We start from the raw sequence: 16,781 nt of genomic DNA, 5'->3' as shown, positions 1-16,781 counted from the left end.
ATTGACATTTGAACTTAACCCCCTTTACACACGATACCGCTCCGTTCTGCTGATCGAGGGACTGAGCTCATTGATCCAGAGAGGAAATCAAGCACATAACATTTTGATTACAACTGCTGGGACTAGTTTGATTATTTCAATGTAAATATAATCTCCTATAGGCCTACATACAGTATTTTGAAATACACTTTGAGTTTTTAACATCCTAATACCTATCAACATTGGATGTTATACCATTTATATTTAAATTATTTTATACAAATTCCTCAAGATAAAGAGGTATGAAGCGTACTTAGAACTAGGATAAATGTAGCCTCTATACCTATTTGTGTGTACAATAACAAATAAACATAGGACGTCACTATAAATAAATGTTCTTCTTATGCACCATACAAATGTATGTATATGTGTGATAGATTATAGACTGAGCTAGACGCATCAACATCCGTTTTAAACACTAACGGTTGGGGTTCTTGAACGTTCCCCATAATTCCTCACCCGATGTCAACGCCCCGGACCCGAACACCTACAGTCGGATTCTAACACCAGGAAATAAACGGTAAATTGGAAAGAATATTGTAAAATATTGTATTGCCTGTTTTCAGCTAAAAAAAATAGTGCGAGTTAAACTGTTGTCTAAGTAAACAATAAAGTTGATCTGACAGTGTTGCATCCACAAATAAACTGTTATTGGCGATAGTACGTTTGGTCTATGTTGTGTTCATGTGCAGTTTGTTGGCAACGATACCCCTAAATCAAAGGTTGTTATTTTAAGGTACAGCTGATAAACCTTTTAAGGTAAATTCAACAGTAGGTCCGACCTACTTGGTACTTTCAACAATACGGATGTCCCCCTTCGCCTCCCCCTGGCTCAAGGGTTGCTGAGAAAAATGTATGTCAGCCGAACTCCTAAGTTTTATTATATTTCAAATATGTGAAAAATGTCATTTTTGTAATTAACCTTTATTTTTACTGTGTGTGAACTGTAGACTGTAGCTTTATTACAATGTTATTGCTCTCTTTATCGCAATGTTATTACTCTCTTTATTACAATGTTATTACTCTCTTTATTACAATGTTATTACTCTCTTTATTACAATGTTATTACTCTCTTTATTACAATGTTATTACTCTCTTTATTACAACGTTATTATTCTCTGCCCTTCAGCTGCATATATGTTCCATACCTGCAAGGACACAATGGTGCCAGTACTGTAGACTACATTGATCCTTGAACCAGCGAGACGCCAGCTGAGAGTTGGAGATGCCTCTATTCCGTGCCATGATGGAGCCCAGGGCTGCGAAACGGGTAGTGAGAAAGAGGAAGATTAGAGGACGAGGAAGATGGGAGGAGGATGATGATCATCCTCCCCGACTGACCCAGCTTTGTCTGTGGAACTTGGCGGAGAACATGAAGGAAGTGTGGGTCAAAGACTACGCTGACAACTACATGGATCAGTACTTCTTCAGATATGTCATGGGCCCCTTCACCCTGCTGCGTGAGTCTGTCATAGGAACTGGAAGGGATTGTGTATGTATATGATGCCATTGCTGGTCATTTGTAAATGTTTGAGTTTGAGTTTATTTTTTATTTTTACAGGGACAGTGCACATTAATCAACGTTTCAGTAAAAGTGCCGGTTTTAGCCAGCCGGCTAATTTTCAACCGCAGTCCCTGGGCAGGTTATTGAAAACAATTACAATATAGGCAATAGCAACATAGAACAAGCAAGACATAGCATACAGACAGAGCAACATAGGACAAGCAAGACGTAGCATACAGACAGAGCAACATAGGACAAGCAAGACGTAGCATACAGACAGAGCAACATAGAACAAAAAGCAGCAAGTCAAAATTCATAAAAGCAACAAAGTGTTTCCACACCTCACAAGCTACAGACAACAGACAACATGGAAAGCGGCAACACACAGCTAGGGACCATGTTCACAAATCTGATTGACCTTTAGCCATGTCTTCAAGCATTGTGTGAAAGTGTGATATGTGGTGCAGTTATGTGTGTCTGATGGCAGTGTATTCCAGACATGGGAAGCTCTCACAGAGAATGCAGATTTACTAAAGGTGCTTTTCCTTAGGGGAACTATACAGTCACCTCTCATGGCAGACCTTGTGGATCTGCTGCCATATGTCTGGGTTTTCTGTTTAACAAAAATATTGAGTGGAGGGGGAGCCAGGCCATTAAGGATCTTGAATACAAGACATGCGTCGGTGTATTGCACAAGATTTTCCCAACTCAAGAGCTTATGCTTTCTAAGGATGTGACAATGATGATGGCTATTGGGCTTCCTATCAAGCACTTTGAGAGCCTGTTTGTAGACAGACTGAATAGGTTTTAATGTTGTACAGCAAGCTTGGGCCCAACTAGTCAAGCAGTATGTTAAGTGGGGGAGTATCATAGAATTGAAGTACAGTTTTGCTGCCTCTGTAGTCAAACAATTTCGTATAAATCGGAAATGTGCACATGATTAGTCCACTAGTTACTAGTAAAAGTGTGTGTGTGTGTCTGTGTCCCCTCTCTGTCTGTCTCTTTCTCTAGCGGCTGAGCTGGTAGAGGAGCTCCTGTCTGTCCTGTCCTCCAGGTGTGAGTTGTCCCGTGCGGCGCTACACCTCCTGTTGATCCCTCAGCTCAGAACCCTATCTCTTGGGGGCCACTCTGCTCTGGTCACACCCAGCCTCTGCACCCTCATCGGGATTCGCTGCCAGGTTAGGACAGGCTTTGGTCCCCCTTATAATTTATAGTATGTGTTACAGTAAGCTCCTAAAGTATTGGGACAGTGACACATTTTTTGTTTTGTTTTGGCTCTGTACTCCAGCACTTTGGATTTGAAATTATATAATGACGGAGGTTAAAGTACAGACTGTCAACTTTAATTTGGGGGTATTTTCATCAATATCGGGTAAACCATTTAGAAACGACAGCACTTTGTATATAGTCCCCCAATTTTATGGGACCAAAAGTATTGGGACAAAAATGTAGTATTTGGTCCCATATTCCTAGCACGCAATGATTACGTCAAACTTGTGACTCTACAAACTTGTTGGATGCATTTGCTGTTTGTTTTGGTTGTGCTTCAGATTATTTTGTGCCCAATAAAAATTAATTGTAAATAATCTATTCTGTCATTTTGGAGTCACTTATATTGTAAGTAAGAATAGAATATTTAGCAACACTTCTACATTAATTTGGATGCTACCACGATTACAGATAATCCTGAATGAATCGTAAATAATGATGAGTGAGAAAGTTAGACGCACAAATATCATAACCCTAAGACATGCTGCTAACCTCTCACCATGACAATAACAGGGGAGGTTAGCGTTTCTGGGAGAGTATGAAATGTGTCCCTCTAACTTTCTCACTCATCGTCACTCAGTGCTGGAGTACAGAACCAAAACACCAATAAATGTGTCACTGTCCCAATACTTTTGGAGCTCACTGTATGTATGGGTTCTCCCTATCTCCCTCAGAGCCTGCATTCCATGGACCTCTCTGGAGCCCAGCAGGTGTCTGCCCATGTCCAGTGTGACCTGCTGGGTTGTCTGCCTTCCCTGCGCTCCCTCTCTCTGGCTGGCACCCCTTGTGACAGACAGGTTGTGGAGGTGGTTGCCCGCCATTGCCCCGCGCTGCGCCACCTCGACGTGTCCCGCTGCCACTTCCTGCCCCCCGCAGGCCTGCTCTGCCTGAGAGGTTCCTCCTGCGCCTCTCCACCCCACCTCAGCAGCCTGCTGGCTCTGGATGTGGGCTTTGGGGAGGGGGATGGAGACGGGGTGGCTGCCGTGGCCTTCCTCCTGCTCTCCCTGCCGTGGCTGGAGAGAGTGGCAATGGAGGGCCTGGGGGAGGCCTGTGGCCTCATACACAGCAGGGAGTTCGGAGGGACTGAGGAGCTCACGACCAATGAGGGGCTGCCCAGTCTCTGGGAGGTGTGGAGGGAGAGGAGGCAGAGTGGGAGGGCCACAGACACAGGCGAGATATCAGGAGCGGATGTGGAGGAAATTGAAGAGGAGGAAAATGACAACCGTTTCTCGTGGGCGAGTGAGGGTGAGAGTGAGGATGAGGGTACAGGTGAGGAGACAAGGGGAGTTGGAGGTGGAAGAGGTGACGCCCAGATGAGAACAAGGAAGGAAATAGAAGAAGACAGTGTTGAGAAAGGAAGAGAAGAGGGAGTGGGGGGGGCAGGGGGTGAGGGCTTTACCTTACGTCTAAGGGAGGCGCAGGGCATGTCTGGTAGGACTCTGGAGGCTGTAAGTCAGCTTTGCCCCGAGCTGCGCTCTATATCACTGGACTGTGAGGAAGGTGGGCATAGCCAGGGGTCTTGTCTGGCTGCAGGCCTGGCCAGGTGGGCAGGCCAGCTGAGGGGACTTTCTGTGCGCTTCACAGGGCCCCTGGATGAGCTGCTACCTGCCCTGCGTGCTATGAAGGGCTCCCTGGTTTCTCTCACCCTGGAAGGGGTAAGAACCAGCTCTCAGACAGCCATGCTGGAGATCCTCCACGCCTGTCCCAGGCTGAGGAGCCTCGTCGTCCACGCTGAGCCTCCTTTAGCCCCCCAGGAGGAAGAGGAGGAGGAGGAGGACGAGAACAGGGATCTACCCTGTCTACCACAACTGTGCTCTCTCTCCCTAAAGTAGGTCAACTGCTGTACAAATACAGTTAACTCGCTATGCTCTCTCTGTAGGGCGTCATAGGTACGACTCAATGGGCCACATGACAGCTGGGAATCCCCAGTCATTTTCTCCACAGGTCCTGTCTTGGTGAGTGGGTCATGCGATCCCCTGAAACCTCTGGATATCTGTATTTAGTGTTGACTTCCCCAGGATGTAAGCACCCCCCCCCCCCCCCCCCGCTCTCACTATGGTGTTGACTGCACCATTGTTTAAGCTTCTGTATATCTCTTCCCATTGAAGTTGTGATATCCTGTTCAGTGCTCATCTGTCTCTCTCTCCTCCAGCTTCTCCTATGACCAGCGCCAGATGAAGACCATCATGTCCTGGAGGTCTCTGGGGGGGGTGCTGTGGAGCGTACTATCCGGCTCTCCCCTCCTGGAGAGGGTCTCTCTGGTGGCAGTGCCTTGTCCGCTGGAGCCTGTGTTCCAGAAGCTTCTGAAGCGCCCCGCCGCCCGACCCAACAGCCCTCCACTACAACAACTATGCCACCTCAGCCTTGTCCGCAGTGACGTTTCCATGGAGACGGCGTCGGGCCTGATGACCATCAACAGGCGTCTGAGCAGCCTGGATCTGAGAGGCTGCTGGGCAGTGAGCCTGGACAACATGAGGCAGCTACAGAGGACAGCCACCAGGAGGCAACGTTGTATCACTATCACCTGGACATGATGTGCTTTACATCTAGGCAGGGGCACCCTCATTTACACATGCTGTGTGTTTGGGGCAAATCCAACACATCACTGAGTACCACTCTTGATATTTTCAAACATGGTGGTGGCTGCATCATGTTATATGTATGCTTGTCATCGGCAAAAACTAGGACGTTTTTTTTTTTTTTTAATAAACAGAATAGAGCTAAGCACAGTTAAAAACATAGAGGATAACCTGGTTCAGTCTGCTTTCCAACAGACACTGGGAGACGACATCACCTTTAAGCAGGACAATAACCTAAAGCATAAGGCCAAATATACACTGGAGTGGCCTAGTTAGAGTTTTGATTTAAGTCAGCTTGACAATGGCTGTCTAACAATGATCAACAACCAACTTGACAGAGCTTGAAGATTTTTTTTCAAGAAGAATGTGCAAATATTGTGCAAAGCTTCTAGAGACCTACCCAGAAAGACTCACCGCTGTAATCGCTGCCAAAGATGATTCTAACATGAATTGACTCAGGGGTGTGAAGACTTATGTAAATGAGAGTTCTGTGTTTAATACATTTGCACACATTTCTAAAAACATTTACTTTTTCATTATAGGGTATTGTGTGTAGAAGGGTGAGATAAAAATTTTAAAAACATTTTGAATTCAGACTGTAACAACAAAATGTGGAATAAGTCAAGGAGTATGAATATTTTCTGAAGGCACTGCATGTGATCGTGTCTCAATGTAATCAAAGTGTGAAATTATTTATTTTCAAATACAATCTTTTTGGGCTTAGTTGTGGTCAATTTGCAGTGTACAAATTATTATCATTATGTTAAGTAACGTAGCCTAGTGATATATTTCCATGACCATCATTATTAAAGTGGCACTGGGTCAGTGTATGACAGTGTGTTGGCAGCAGCCACTCAATGGTGGCTGTTTAACCATGGCTAAGCTGGGCTGCTTTGATCTTATGCGCCTTCTGGATGATAGCGGGGTGAACAGGCAGTGGTTCGGGTGGTTGTGCCTGGACACAGGCCGGGTGGTTAGGTGTCCTGGAGGGCAGGTAGTTTATGATGCGTTGTGCAGACCTCACTACCATATATCGGTTGAGGCGGAGCAGTTGCCGTACCAAACCCCGCCAGGTGCCTTATTGCTATTATAAACTGGTTACCAACATAATTAGAGCAGTAAAAATAAATGCTTTGTCATACCCATGGTATACAGTCTGATATACCATGGCTTTCAGTCAATCAGCATTCAGGGCTCGAACCACCCACTTTATAATATATATTATCACTATAGACAAAAAAAAGACAAAAAACATTCTTATAACAAGAATAATTTGTCATAGCTTTTTAATGACTTTTGTATTGTATAAAATTACAAATTATACTGCCCTCAATAGATCCATCTTTTCAATATATTATTCACCTACAAAGTTGCTGAATTTGTGATTTACCTGACTCTGGCTGCTGCGTTGCCTCCAAGAATTTCTGGAATGCCTAAAGTGTCCCCGGGCAGGTCCTTTGTCACAATATCCTCTAATGCTTGTCCCCAGCAGGTGGTTAGCAGTTTCAAACACAGTAATGTAAAACTAGGTCAAGACAAATAGCATGTTTGCTTTGTCCCAATCACTCAAAAGTTGTGACCTCTTGACCTATCTAAAGGCCTTAGTCATGTTAATGATACACTTGACTTTCACAATAAGTTACTTTTTCCCCCATCACTCACTATCACTAACCAACTAACCCTTTTCTCCCACTACCCCTCCCCGGTTCCCTTTCAATGACTCAAATCTCAGTGATTCAAAGGAGCTTCCTTGATGGCTACTGACACTTAATGTTAAACCTAGAACAAGGGCAAGCCTGCGAACCTGTCTCCCTCTCCCCCACACTCTCTTTTTCTCTTTATCCATTTAGTCTGGGCAAAAGAGAGGAACACATGTCGGAAGGATTGCTAAGGATGGAGAAGCAGAGAACAGGTCAAAAGGAATGGAAAAAGTGTCTGTGTTTAGAGTGTTCTGTACGGTAAGGGAGTGCGTCTGATCGTTGGGACCGGGCTCAGACTGGTCTAATCTGGTTACGCTCCGAGAGCTTAGTGACGCTACCTCAGGTCACCCCTTCATAATCTCAAGCCTGTCCATTTCCCATGTTCACCGTGAACTCGCCCAATTCTCTCAAAACACTCACACTTTCCCCTATGGCCCTACTTGTGAGCGTGCTCTCGTTCCCTGAATCCAAAACCAACCCCAAGCCCCTCCTGTATGGCTGGGGGGAAATGTTGTCAATCTAAAGGAAAGAAGCTATTACCGTAACACTTATCCAATCCTCTCAGATCTACATTAGTGGCTCGGGTGTTGGGGCTAGAGGTCAATTTGGAATTCAGAAACAATCTCCTTCCTTACCTTAGTTCCCCTAGCTCAGTGTTCCTTCCCAACTCCCCACAGTAGACAGAGGTGCATTCATGTCATATCCACATCTGTCACTGTGATGTCAAACACTGAACCAGCTTTCCAGAAATACACAAATGGCAAGTGAAATACAGACACCCATAAGAAATTAAGGGTCTGTCCGCTAGGGGGGGTAGGAATGTGTGTCTGTCCCAACCCCTAGAGGTAGGCTACAGGACCTCCCCAGCTGTTCATGGGTCAGGTTGAACAGAACACGTTGGTTCTATGATCCCCGGGCACATGTCCCACATCAGCAGTCCTCTTTTTTTCCTCCATTCACAGAGGCAGGGAGGGATGGCACTGGGGGTGTAGAGCAGAGTAGTCATCTTTGCAGTCTCCCTCTCGTGCTCTCTCCCGGGCCTGCACTGTCTGAGCAGCTGCCAGCATGACTCCTTCTGCCGACGCACTCCCCCACCCCAAGCCTGTGACAGGTGTGTGAGAAAACACCGGGGTTGAAAACTGTGCTTCCAAACAGTCTGACTGGCCCACATATTTACTCCTATAATGTAAACAACCAGGCCTTGCAATGTCTCTGTACACAGCCTTTATTTACATGATACAATTATGCTGTAATGCTGGGTAGCAAGATTATGTCATTCATAAATATCAGGGTTTTGTACAAATTTGCATAACTAAAAAGGAAAAAAATGAAATGGATACCTTTGTTTTAAAAGGGTAAAAACCTCATCCCTATGGGAGAAGAAAAATCTACACAGGACACACTTGTATCAACGTTTCACACAGCCAAGGAAAGTCTCACACACACGCTGCTCTAGATCAGTCACACAGACCAATAAGGGAAAGAAAGCTGAAAAGATCCGTTGGAATCCAACTCTGGAATCTAGTTATCAAAATCTCAGTTCTGCCATGCTCCTGTAGCCTTGGAAACATGTGCAGAGCTACGGGATATATTGCTTCACACAATCTGACACCCATGTGTTCACTCAAACTCACTGAACACGCACACCAAAATCAACACAAAGCAAGGCTGTCTCATATACCCTAACTTCACAACTGCACTGAATACATGTGCTAATATCAGTACTATGTTAATGTATATAAAAAACAGGGATTAAACATGTCTCTCAGCAGATACAATAATCACCTAGCAATTCATTCAGATATTTTACATGATTTAAGATATTACTGCATGGGGTTGCTCTCCCATTCACCCCCCCAATATAGCTATTAAAACAGATGGGTAGTGCCTAAGTCTCACCCAGAGAACTGCACCAGGGTCAATGCACGCAAGCCTCTGCCGAGACCACAGTTGGGAGATTCTGACCTTAGATTAGTCTAGGATCTCCTTGACTAAAAGTCCTGTCCCACATGATAGTTGGTAAAAATGTGTTTTTGTACTCCTTCTCACACCTCTTACAATGACCATAAAGACGGGCCATGGCGTTCGGGTGATCAGAAAGAAATGGTGCCTAAGGACTGCTTTAAAAATGTCAGAGGTAACCCCTTCCTCTGGAAATAATGAAGTGATTGTAAGGGGAGACGATTAGGAAAAAGCTTCACGTGGACATTGTGATGAGGAGAAACATGACCTGCTGCTGTGAGGTAGGCAGGTCACAGTCTGGGGGATAAAAGCCCACCTGCATTTTGGGAGTGCATTTTGAGAGATAGTCATACCTATCGGACAACTGACCCGACTGACACTAATGGGAACGGAACGTAGAAATGGAGATTCAACTGAACTCGTCGGGATACTGCATGTGCACACAACTTTAGAAAATAATAGCTGTCGGCTATTTGACAACAAAGTGGCCAAACAGCTCAGGGGCCATATTCAGTTGTGATAGAACGTCCAGATAGATAGGTTCTGCAGAACACACGTCTCTCCTGGAAAGTTACCCTGGGCTGCTCTTTTAAAATCTTTTTTTTTTTTTTTTTTTTATATATACAGAATATCAGCAAAGGGAGAAAAAAATAATAAACGTAACAAAAAAGTGACCGTTCATGCATCTCCCCAACGGGCAGGATCTCTGTCCTTTCTCAAGGTTGTGACTTTAAAAATGACATCCTTTTGCCACTCGTGCCAGTGTTCATGTCAAGGGTTCGACATCATACTCTAGTCTCTGTGTGGATGGTTCTTAACCCTATATTCTCTGGATCTTGTCAGCGACCACAACAGGGTTCTCCTTGCGGATCTTGGCAGCTGCCTCAGCCTTGTAGTCGTAAGGACAGTTGTGCTTGTCGGAGTACCGATGGACACCACAGAACAGGTTCCCACAGCGACAGTCGAACCCTGGAGTAGAGTTCAAAAGGTCAGAGATTAGAGGGGAACCACAGTATGAACCAAACACCAACTCAATAAGAATTAACCTCTGATAAGACCAAACACACAGGAAGACTAGGGTTACATTCCAAACCACCTACAATGCAGCCGCATTGCGCAGATGAACAGATAAATAAGTGATATTGATGGGGTTCCTGCGTGTTACACACCATTTATGCATAGTATAGATCTGAGGCCAATCACAAATGCGGAAGTAGTGTTTTACATTGCAGAAATGCCATCAGTATGACTTGACTATTTGTGCAACTGCAGTGTAGGTGGCCTGGAACATGGCCAACCTCTTTCGCAAGAAGGCATGACGTCGTATGCATTGCTCAACCCTGTCATCCCACTTCATTTGAGAAGCACCACGTCCTGCTGTGGCACGCTCACCTGTGAGGCCCACCCTCTTGCGGCACATGAAGCACTTATTCTTCTTGGGCTTGGGGGTGTCTTCCTTGGCCTCGTCGCCGCTGGCCGTGACGGGGCTAGACGCAGTAGGCTGACTCACAACTGAAGGAGAAAACAGAGGAGAAAAGCACTTAAATATATACTTCTTTCAGTCTTCGGATTCAAATAGAACTGTTCCTGTGTTTTTTTCTGAGGCAGTCTCAGCACTCACATACAAGGGTATTTTTAATCTGGTTTATTTTAGGCAGCCTCCGTGTTTGAGGCTGTATGTAAAACCACAGTTGGTTGCAAAGTATACAAGTCAGGGTGCATCGAAATAGCCAATGCTAAAGTGGGTCGAACAGAGCAATGTTTCCCTCTAGAAGTGTGTGTTTTACCAGGCTCTAGGGAATCTGGGTTATCCTCTCTTGAGATGCTCATCTCGGTCATTTGTTGAGTCACCGGAAGAGAGCCTTGAATAGTTCTGCAAAGGGGGCGAATGAAAGAAAATTAAAAGTTACAGATATGAGAGCGCATAAAGCAATAAGACATCCATTGTAGCACATGCGGACAAACAAGCACACCTTACCTAGCCATGTCTGTGGCAGAGCCAGATGAAGGGTCTACTTTGGCGAGACTGGCCTCTAGCCTCTGGATGGCTGAGGCCTCAGAGGTAGGACTACCGACTGCTCCTGTGACACAGCAAAAGCAAAACATCAACCTCAGATGGGAGACGAAACTCAATTTTGGTTCAACGGTTTCCACTCAAGAGTGCAGCTGGTCCATAACGTGTATGCAAATTAGCGTTATCGCGATACCAGAATCGCAATACTCCGAGGTATCTTGGCAATGAAACAAAACATGAAGTGGGCTAAATTTCCTGAGAAAAACAGTCCTATTGTTGGAAACAAGCAGCCTTATGTTGTCAACCAGAATCACATGTTTCCTTTCCAAGCAATAGCACATAATGTGTCATACAGTAGGTTTTTTTAAAGGACCAAACAGTATCGCAATACTGGTATCATGTAATCCTAATGCAAATAGTGATTTTTAGGGGGGAGGGGGACGCACTGTTTGAAGTAGATTTGTGTGGTCAGTAAGAGAGAGGGTGGAGGGGGAACTTACCCATTGGGCTAAGTTGGCTCAAGCTGCAGTCACTACTCTGCTGTCGGTTCAGATGCTCCTTGTAGCAGACCGAGCACATGCCGTTGTTTCTGGGGTTGCCATAGAAACCACAGCCAGTGGCACAAAGCACAGGCGTCAGGCTCGGGTTCGTCTCTTGGGCCATCGCTGTCAACAAATGGGAGCAAGGTGCCTTGTTAGTGTGGGAGTATGTGTGTGTGTCTGCATGCGTAACAGTGTGTCTTAGGTGACCAAATGTAGGTGGTGGTTAGGCACATACATTTGAAAATAACATACTAGGAAGGAACATTAAAACTAATGAAGAAACGAGGGGGGGGAATAAAAAAATACATCCATTGAAGCAAGAATTCTACTACCAAAGTTAGAGGGTTGAAATTCCTCGTTGTGCACAAGAAAACAGAACAAACAGCGAGACGAATTAAGCCTAAGACTTTCAGCTCCACTCCTTGGCAGGAGCTGCTCACATCAACAGGAGTCAGGACGAGGATGTGTCATTACCATAAATGACTAGGCCTATAATAGTGTCAGCTGTTCCTCCTCCAGCTTGTCACGATTAAGCACATGTTGATGGATATTTATCTACAATGTTCACCGCCTGTGTGTGACAAGGACAGAATAGTGCCAATAGGGGGAGAATAGACCGAGGAGTCACATTTGCTGATCAGTTTTCGTCAAACAACGTTCCGCGTTGGATTGTCATTAACCCTCGAAGGTGCTGTAGCAAGACAGAGATTCTCTGGAACTTTTGTATACTTTTTAGCCAGTAGTTGTCAAAGCAGTGCTCATAAGCCAAAAGTGATCACTGTTTACTATGTCACATACAGTGCATTTGGAAAGTATTCCGAACCCTTGGCTTTTCCCTCATTTTGATACGTTACAGCCTTATTCTAAAAATGATTTAATTAAATTTTTTCCTCATCAATCTACACACAATACCCCATAATGACAAAGCTATAAAACAGATTTTTATAAATGTTAGCAAATTTATTAAAATAAATAAAAACTGAAATATCACATTTACATAAGTATACAGACCCTTACTCAGTACTTTGTTGAAGCACCGTGGCAGCGATTACAACCTTGAGTATGACGCTACAAGCTTGGCACACCTGTATTTGGAGAGTTTCTCCCATTCTTCTCTGTAGATCCTCTCAAACTCTGTCAGGTTGGATGGGGAGCGTCACTGCACAGCTATTTTCAGGTTTCTCCAGAAATGTTCAATTGGGTTCAAGTCCAGGCTCTGGTCGGGCCACTCAACGACATTGAGACTTGTCCCAAAGCCATTATTGTGTTGTCTTGGCTGTCTGCTTAAGGTTGTTGTCCTGTTGGAAGGTGAACCTTCACCCCAGTCAGAGGTCCTGAGCGCTCTGGAGCAGGATTTCATCAAGGATCTCTCCGTACTTTGCTCTGTTCATCTTTGCCCCGATACGGACCAGTCTCCCAGTCCCTGCTGCTGAAAAACATCCCCACAGCATGATGCTGCCACACTCATGCTTCAGCATAGGGATGGGGACAGGTTTCCTCCAGATGTGATGCTTGGCATTCAGGCCAAAGAGTTGAATCTTGGTTTCATCATACCAGAGAATCTTGTTTCTCATGGTCAGAGTCCTTTAGGTGCCTTTTTGGCAAACTCCAAGCGGGCTGTCATGTGCTTTTTATGAGGAGTGGCTTACGTCTGGCCACTCTACCATAACGGTCTGATTTGCTGCAGAGATGGTTGTCCTTCTGGAAGGTTCTCCCATCTCCACAGAGGAACTCTGGAGCTCTGTCAGAGTGACCATCGGGTTCTTGGTCAGTTTGGCCGGGGGGCCAGCTCTAGGAAGAGTCTTAGTGGTTCCAAACTTCTCATTTTAAGAATAATGGAGGCCACTGTGTTATTGGGGACCTTCAATGCTGCAGAAATGTTTTGGTACCCTTCCTCATATCTGTGCCTCGACCCAATCCTCTCTGAGCTACGGGCAATTCCTTCGACCTTATGACTTGGTTTTTGCTCTGACATGCGCTGTCAACTGTGGAACCTTATATGGACAAGTGTTTCCAAATCATGTCCAATCAATTTAATTTACCACAGGTGAACTCTAATCAAGTTGTAGAAACATCTCAAGGATGATCAATGGAAACAGGATGCACCGGCACTCAATTTCAAGTCTCATAGCAAAGTGTCAGAATACTTATGTAAACAAGGTATTGTTTTTTTAATTATAAATTTGCTAAAATTTCTACATTTGTCATTACGGGTTATTGTGTGTAGATTGTTGAGAGAACAAAAAAAACATGTTTAGAATAAGTAGAGTAACAAAATGTGGGAAAAGTCTAGGGGTCTGAATACTTTGCGAAGGTACTGCATGTGCAGATTTGTGCACCACCTCATTGCCATCTCTCTCGCTCTGCAATGTGTGCCTCTTGCTTGGTGTCACTCAAATGCTGAGGGGCTGAAACTCATTGGTTGAACTTGAATTGCTGGGGAGCTAGCCCATGTTTTCAAATTTGGGATTACATAGCTAATTAAGGTAAAACAGTAATTTTGCATGTACGAACTACACAGACACATCCAGCCCAAAGTTGGAGGTAAAAGAAATACTTAGGGGCCAAAGTTCAGGAGCATGTCTTTAAGTTCCAGGTACTGAACAGGTAACTTTGCAAGAGAAATAAACAGATTTACATTATAGATGACGATAACATTTAAAAAATGCTCTGCCAGGAAGGGGCCACAGCAGCCTGCTCAGAACATTCAGAGATGTCAGTGTCATGGCCCTGCGAGGATGCGAAGGACAAACATAAAATTCTGACAGCCCTTTGCACTCTCCAACCCCATAGTGTAGGCCCCAACCTCCACCAAGGTGGCCTGTCACGTAAGGATTTCCTTAGAAAAGCCTCTTCGACTGTATCACAGTGTCTGCCTGCTGACTGCAAAGCCCCCTGCAAGCACCACAATTGTTGACGTTGCCTAGTTTACACTAGTTACCACAGCCACAAGGTCAATATTTATTTATTTTTTCCTCCAAAAGCGAAATTGTATAAACAGGTGGTGTTTGACTTTGTGGTGAAGAACATGTTGCCTGGGCCAAAATGTTCGATTGTCACGGGCGGTACTGCACGGCAACCTGTTTGCCACCTGGATATGCATGGAACACAAATGCTCTCATTCATCGCTTTCTCAAAGAGAAATAAATAGCATTTGCAAGCAATCATCCATTTTCCTGGAAACACAAAATAGTGAGTATTTTTGCTTCACTGTCATTGACATCTGTCAGCAGCAGGGTCTATGAGGCGACGTCAATCAATGTGCTCCACATGCGTCCACCACTCCAGAGCCTGTAGTGACTTAGCTAGGCTAATTTGTTTAAACTAATTAATGCAATCAACACGAAACAAAACACGCATTAATGTGTCTGACTGTAGCCTAAGCACACCCTTGGGGGGTGGCTTATTAATTGGCACAATGTGGTTATTCACGACAGATTTACCTAGATATACCATACATTTAAAGAAATTACTCTAAAACTAGCCTACAGATGGACTAAATGGCCAAAATTACGTGGACACCTGCTCGTCGAACATCACATTCCAAAATCATTAGCATTAATATAGAGTCGTCGTCCCCCCCTTTTAACAGCCTCCACTCTTCTGGGAAGGCTTTCCACTAACGTTAGATGTTGGAACATTGCTGCGGGGTGTCCTAGCTACTATACATAGTCTTGGTCAGACAAAGAACAAAATGAAATAGATTGATTTGGCCCAAAACCACAGAGTCACGCTACAGCTAAAAAGTGCTAAGTACGAGACAAGAGTTAGCCAGCTAACTAACGTAGATTCGCATGACAAGCAACATAGTCGAGAGCAAAGGCAATAATAGTGCTTTGTCGCACACTCGTCTAGAACAAATTAACACCACAACAATTGAACTAACAATGTTCTGTAACTAGATTAGTGAATTAGATACAGGCCATGTTTTGACCCTTGTTCTTTTGTGCTTTCTTTGTCTGCTAACCATCTCTTCCTGTTGTTTGGCCGTGTTTTGATAACGTTAGCGCCTCCATTACTCAAATGAATCTTTGCACCTAGGCTGTCACCCTAATTCTTTATTTGTGCATGTCCGAATTCAATGTTAACATTTCCTTACGCGTTCAAATGAAACTCATTGAAATCAACCAGCATCAACTAACATGCTATCAATTCTCAAAAACTGGTTAGCAATTGCAACTAGCTGTTAACTAGTATCGTTTTAAATTATTTTTTCAGATAAAGTACAACCACAGAGAATTAGCTTATATGTCGCTATTTTACCCGTTGTCTCGAAAACCGATACTATAGCATACATGGCTAGCTAGCGACCCTCCCTCCCTGACTGACTTGCTTTTTTCCCCAGGCCCAGCCAGACTGGTCACGTTCGAAAGCTTGTGATATTTTCAGCGAGGCTGTGGTGACAGCTTTTGCTCGCTATACCTTGTTTACCAGAGGCTAACGACAAAGGATATAAATACGACCTTCCCCCCCACAAGACAACACATATTTCTAGTTCATTGATGCTCTGATAAAAATGGTTCCTTACGAAATTCCATATTAAGTTGATGTTGATCCAATTTTCGGTGTCCTTTTTCGGTCTTCAACCATACACCACGACAACCCAACCGTTTCAAATGTCGATTCTCACCTGCACAATTTGATCAAACGTACACACGATGTATGGTCTGGTTGAGTACTGTCCACCAAATGTCTTTTCTCGCTGTTTTTCTTTGACGGAGGCTGTGAGAGGTGTAAATGTCTTCTCTTTCTCTACACCCCCCCTCCCGCCTCTGCTCTGTCGAACGGTGTTTGTTTCCTACTTTAGTAAGAGGAGTGGCAGATGATGTCACGGTGAAAATACCGTACAGTGATTCGCTACCGTAGAGCCCCGGAGCGCGTGTAATAGCATGGGGGAGGTGTGGTGAGTATACCGTATTTATTGCACATTCATTTGTCATCCATTCCACCCACAGTTTGAATATCGAGCCATACGATGATTCTTAATGAGTCAATGTGTCTAAATGAGTCTTTCAAATAACACCGACCGGCTTGTGGTAGCATATGTGTGTTTATTCTGTGTGAATATCAGATTTGTGTCCACAGACAGGTGTGTGGGTGTTGCAATACGAGATCAATAAATAATCAAATAAAATAAAAACATGTAAGGAATACAAAATATTCAAGTTAAAT

At 44.4% G+C, this 16,781-nt stretch overlaps 2 protein-coding genes across 4 annotated transcripts; one reads left to right on the top strand and one right to left on the bottom strand.

Moving 5' to 3' along the window:
* Positions 1 to 390: 390 nt before the first annotated feature.
* Positions 391 to 6,114, top strand: si:ch211-214j8.12 (uncharacterized protein LOC100000539 homolog). Of its 2 annotated transcripts, none has more exons than XM_029677616.2 (6): positions 391 to 559; positions 782 to 892; positions 1,169 to 1,499; positions 2,555 to 2,721; positions 3,487 to 4,640; positions 4,965 to 6,114. In XM_029677616.2, the coding sequence occupies exons 3-6, from the start codon at positions 1,265 to 1,267 to the stop codon at positions 5,344 to 5,346; spliced, it is 1,938 nt and encodes a 645-aa protein (XP_029533476.2). In that variant the 5' UTR covers positions 391 to 559; positions 782 to 892; positions 1,169 to 1,264; the 3' UTR covers positions 5,347 to 6,114. The 2 variants fall into 2 exon arrangements, with proteins under 2 accessions (XP_029533476.2, XP_029533475.2); XM_029677615.2 differs by having other exon boundaries at positions 776 to 892.
* A 2,184-nt stretch (positions 6,115 to 8,298) lies between these two features.
* On the bottom strand, positions 8,299 to 16,403 carry LOC115139811 (AN1-type zinc finger protein 5-like). 2 transcript variants are annotated; one of them, XM_029677613.2, is made up of 6 exons: positions 16,138 to 16,403; positions 11,568 to 11,732; positions 11,032 to 11,134; positions 10,841 to 10,926; positions 10,446 to 10,565; positions 8,299 to 10,022 (listed from the first exon to the last, which is right to left on the bottom strand). In XM_029677613.2, the coding sequence occupies exons 1-6, from the start codon at positions 16,145 to 16,147 to the stop codon at positions 9,874 to 9,876; spliced, it is 633 nt and encodes a 210-aa protein (XP_029533473.1). In that variant the 5' UTR covers positions 16,148 to 16,403; the 3' UTR covers positions 8,299 to 9,873. The 2 variants fall into 2 exon arrangements, with proteins under 2 accessions (XP_029533473.1, XP_029533474.1); XM_029677614.2 differs by having other exon boundaries at positions 16,240 to 16,403.
* Between the last annotated feature and the right edge of the window lie 378 nt (positions 16,404 to 16,781).

This window comes from Oncorhynchus nerka, linkage group LG13 (genome assembly GCF_034236695.1).
Source record: "Oncorhynchus nerka isolate Pitt River linkage group LG13, Oner_Uvic_2.0, whole genome shotgun sequence".
NCBI lineage: Eukaryota > Metazoa > Chordata > Actinopteri > Salmoniformes > Salmonidae > Oncorhynchus > Oncorhynchus nerka.
This window is presented reverse-complemented; position numbering and strand designations above follow the sequence as displayed.

Coding starts and splice junctions, on each gene's coding strand:
- si:ch211-214j8.12 (XM_029677616.2), top strand. CDS start 1,265: ATGCCTCTATTCCGTGCCATGATGGAGCCCAGGGCTGCGAAACGGGTA. Junction 2,722..3,486: donor TCATCGGGATTCGCTGCCAG/GTTAGGACAGGC, acceptor TATCTCCCTCAG/AGCCTGCATTCCATGGACCT. Junction 4,641..4,964: donor CTGTGCTCTCTCTCCCTAAA/GTAGGTCAACTG, acceptor TCTCTCCTCCAG/CTTCTCCTATGACCAGCGCC.
- LOC115139811 (XM_029677613.2), bottom strand. Junction 10,566..10,840: donor CCCAGATTCCCTAGAGCCTG/GTAAAACACACA, acceptor TTTCTCCTTCAG/TTGTGAGTCAGCCTACTGCG. Junction 10,023..10,445: donor CAAGAGGGTGGGCCTCACAG/GTGAGCGTGCCA, acceptor ACTCTACTCCAG/GGTTCGACTGTCGCTGTGGG.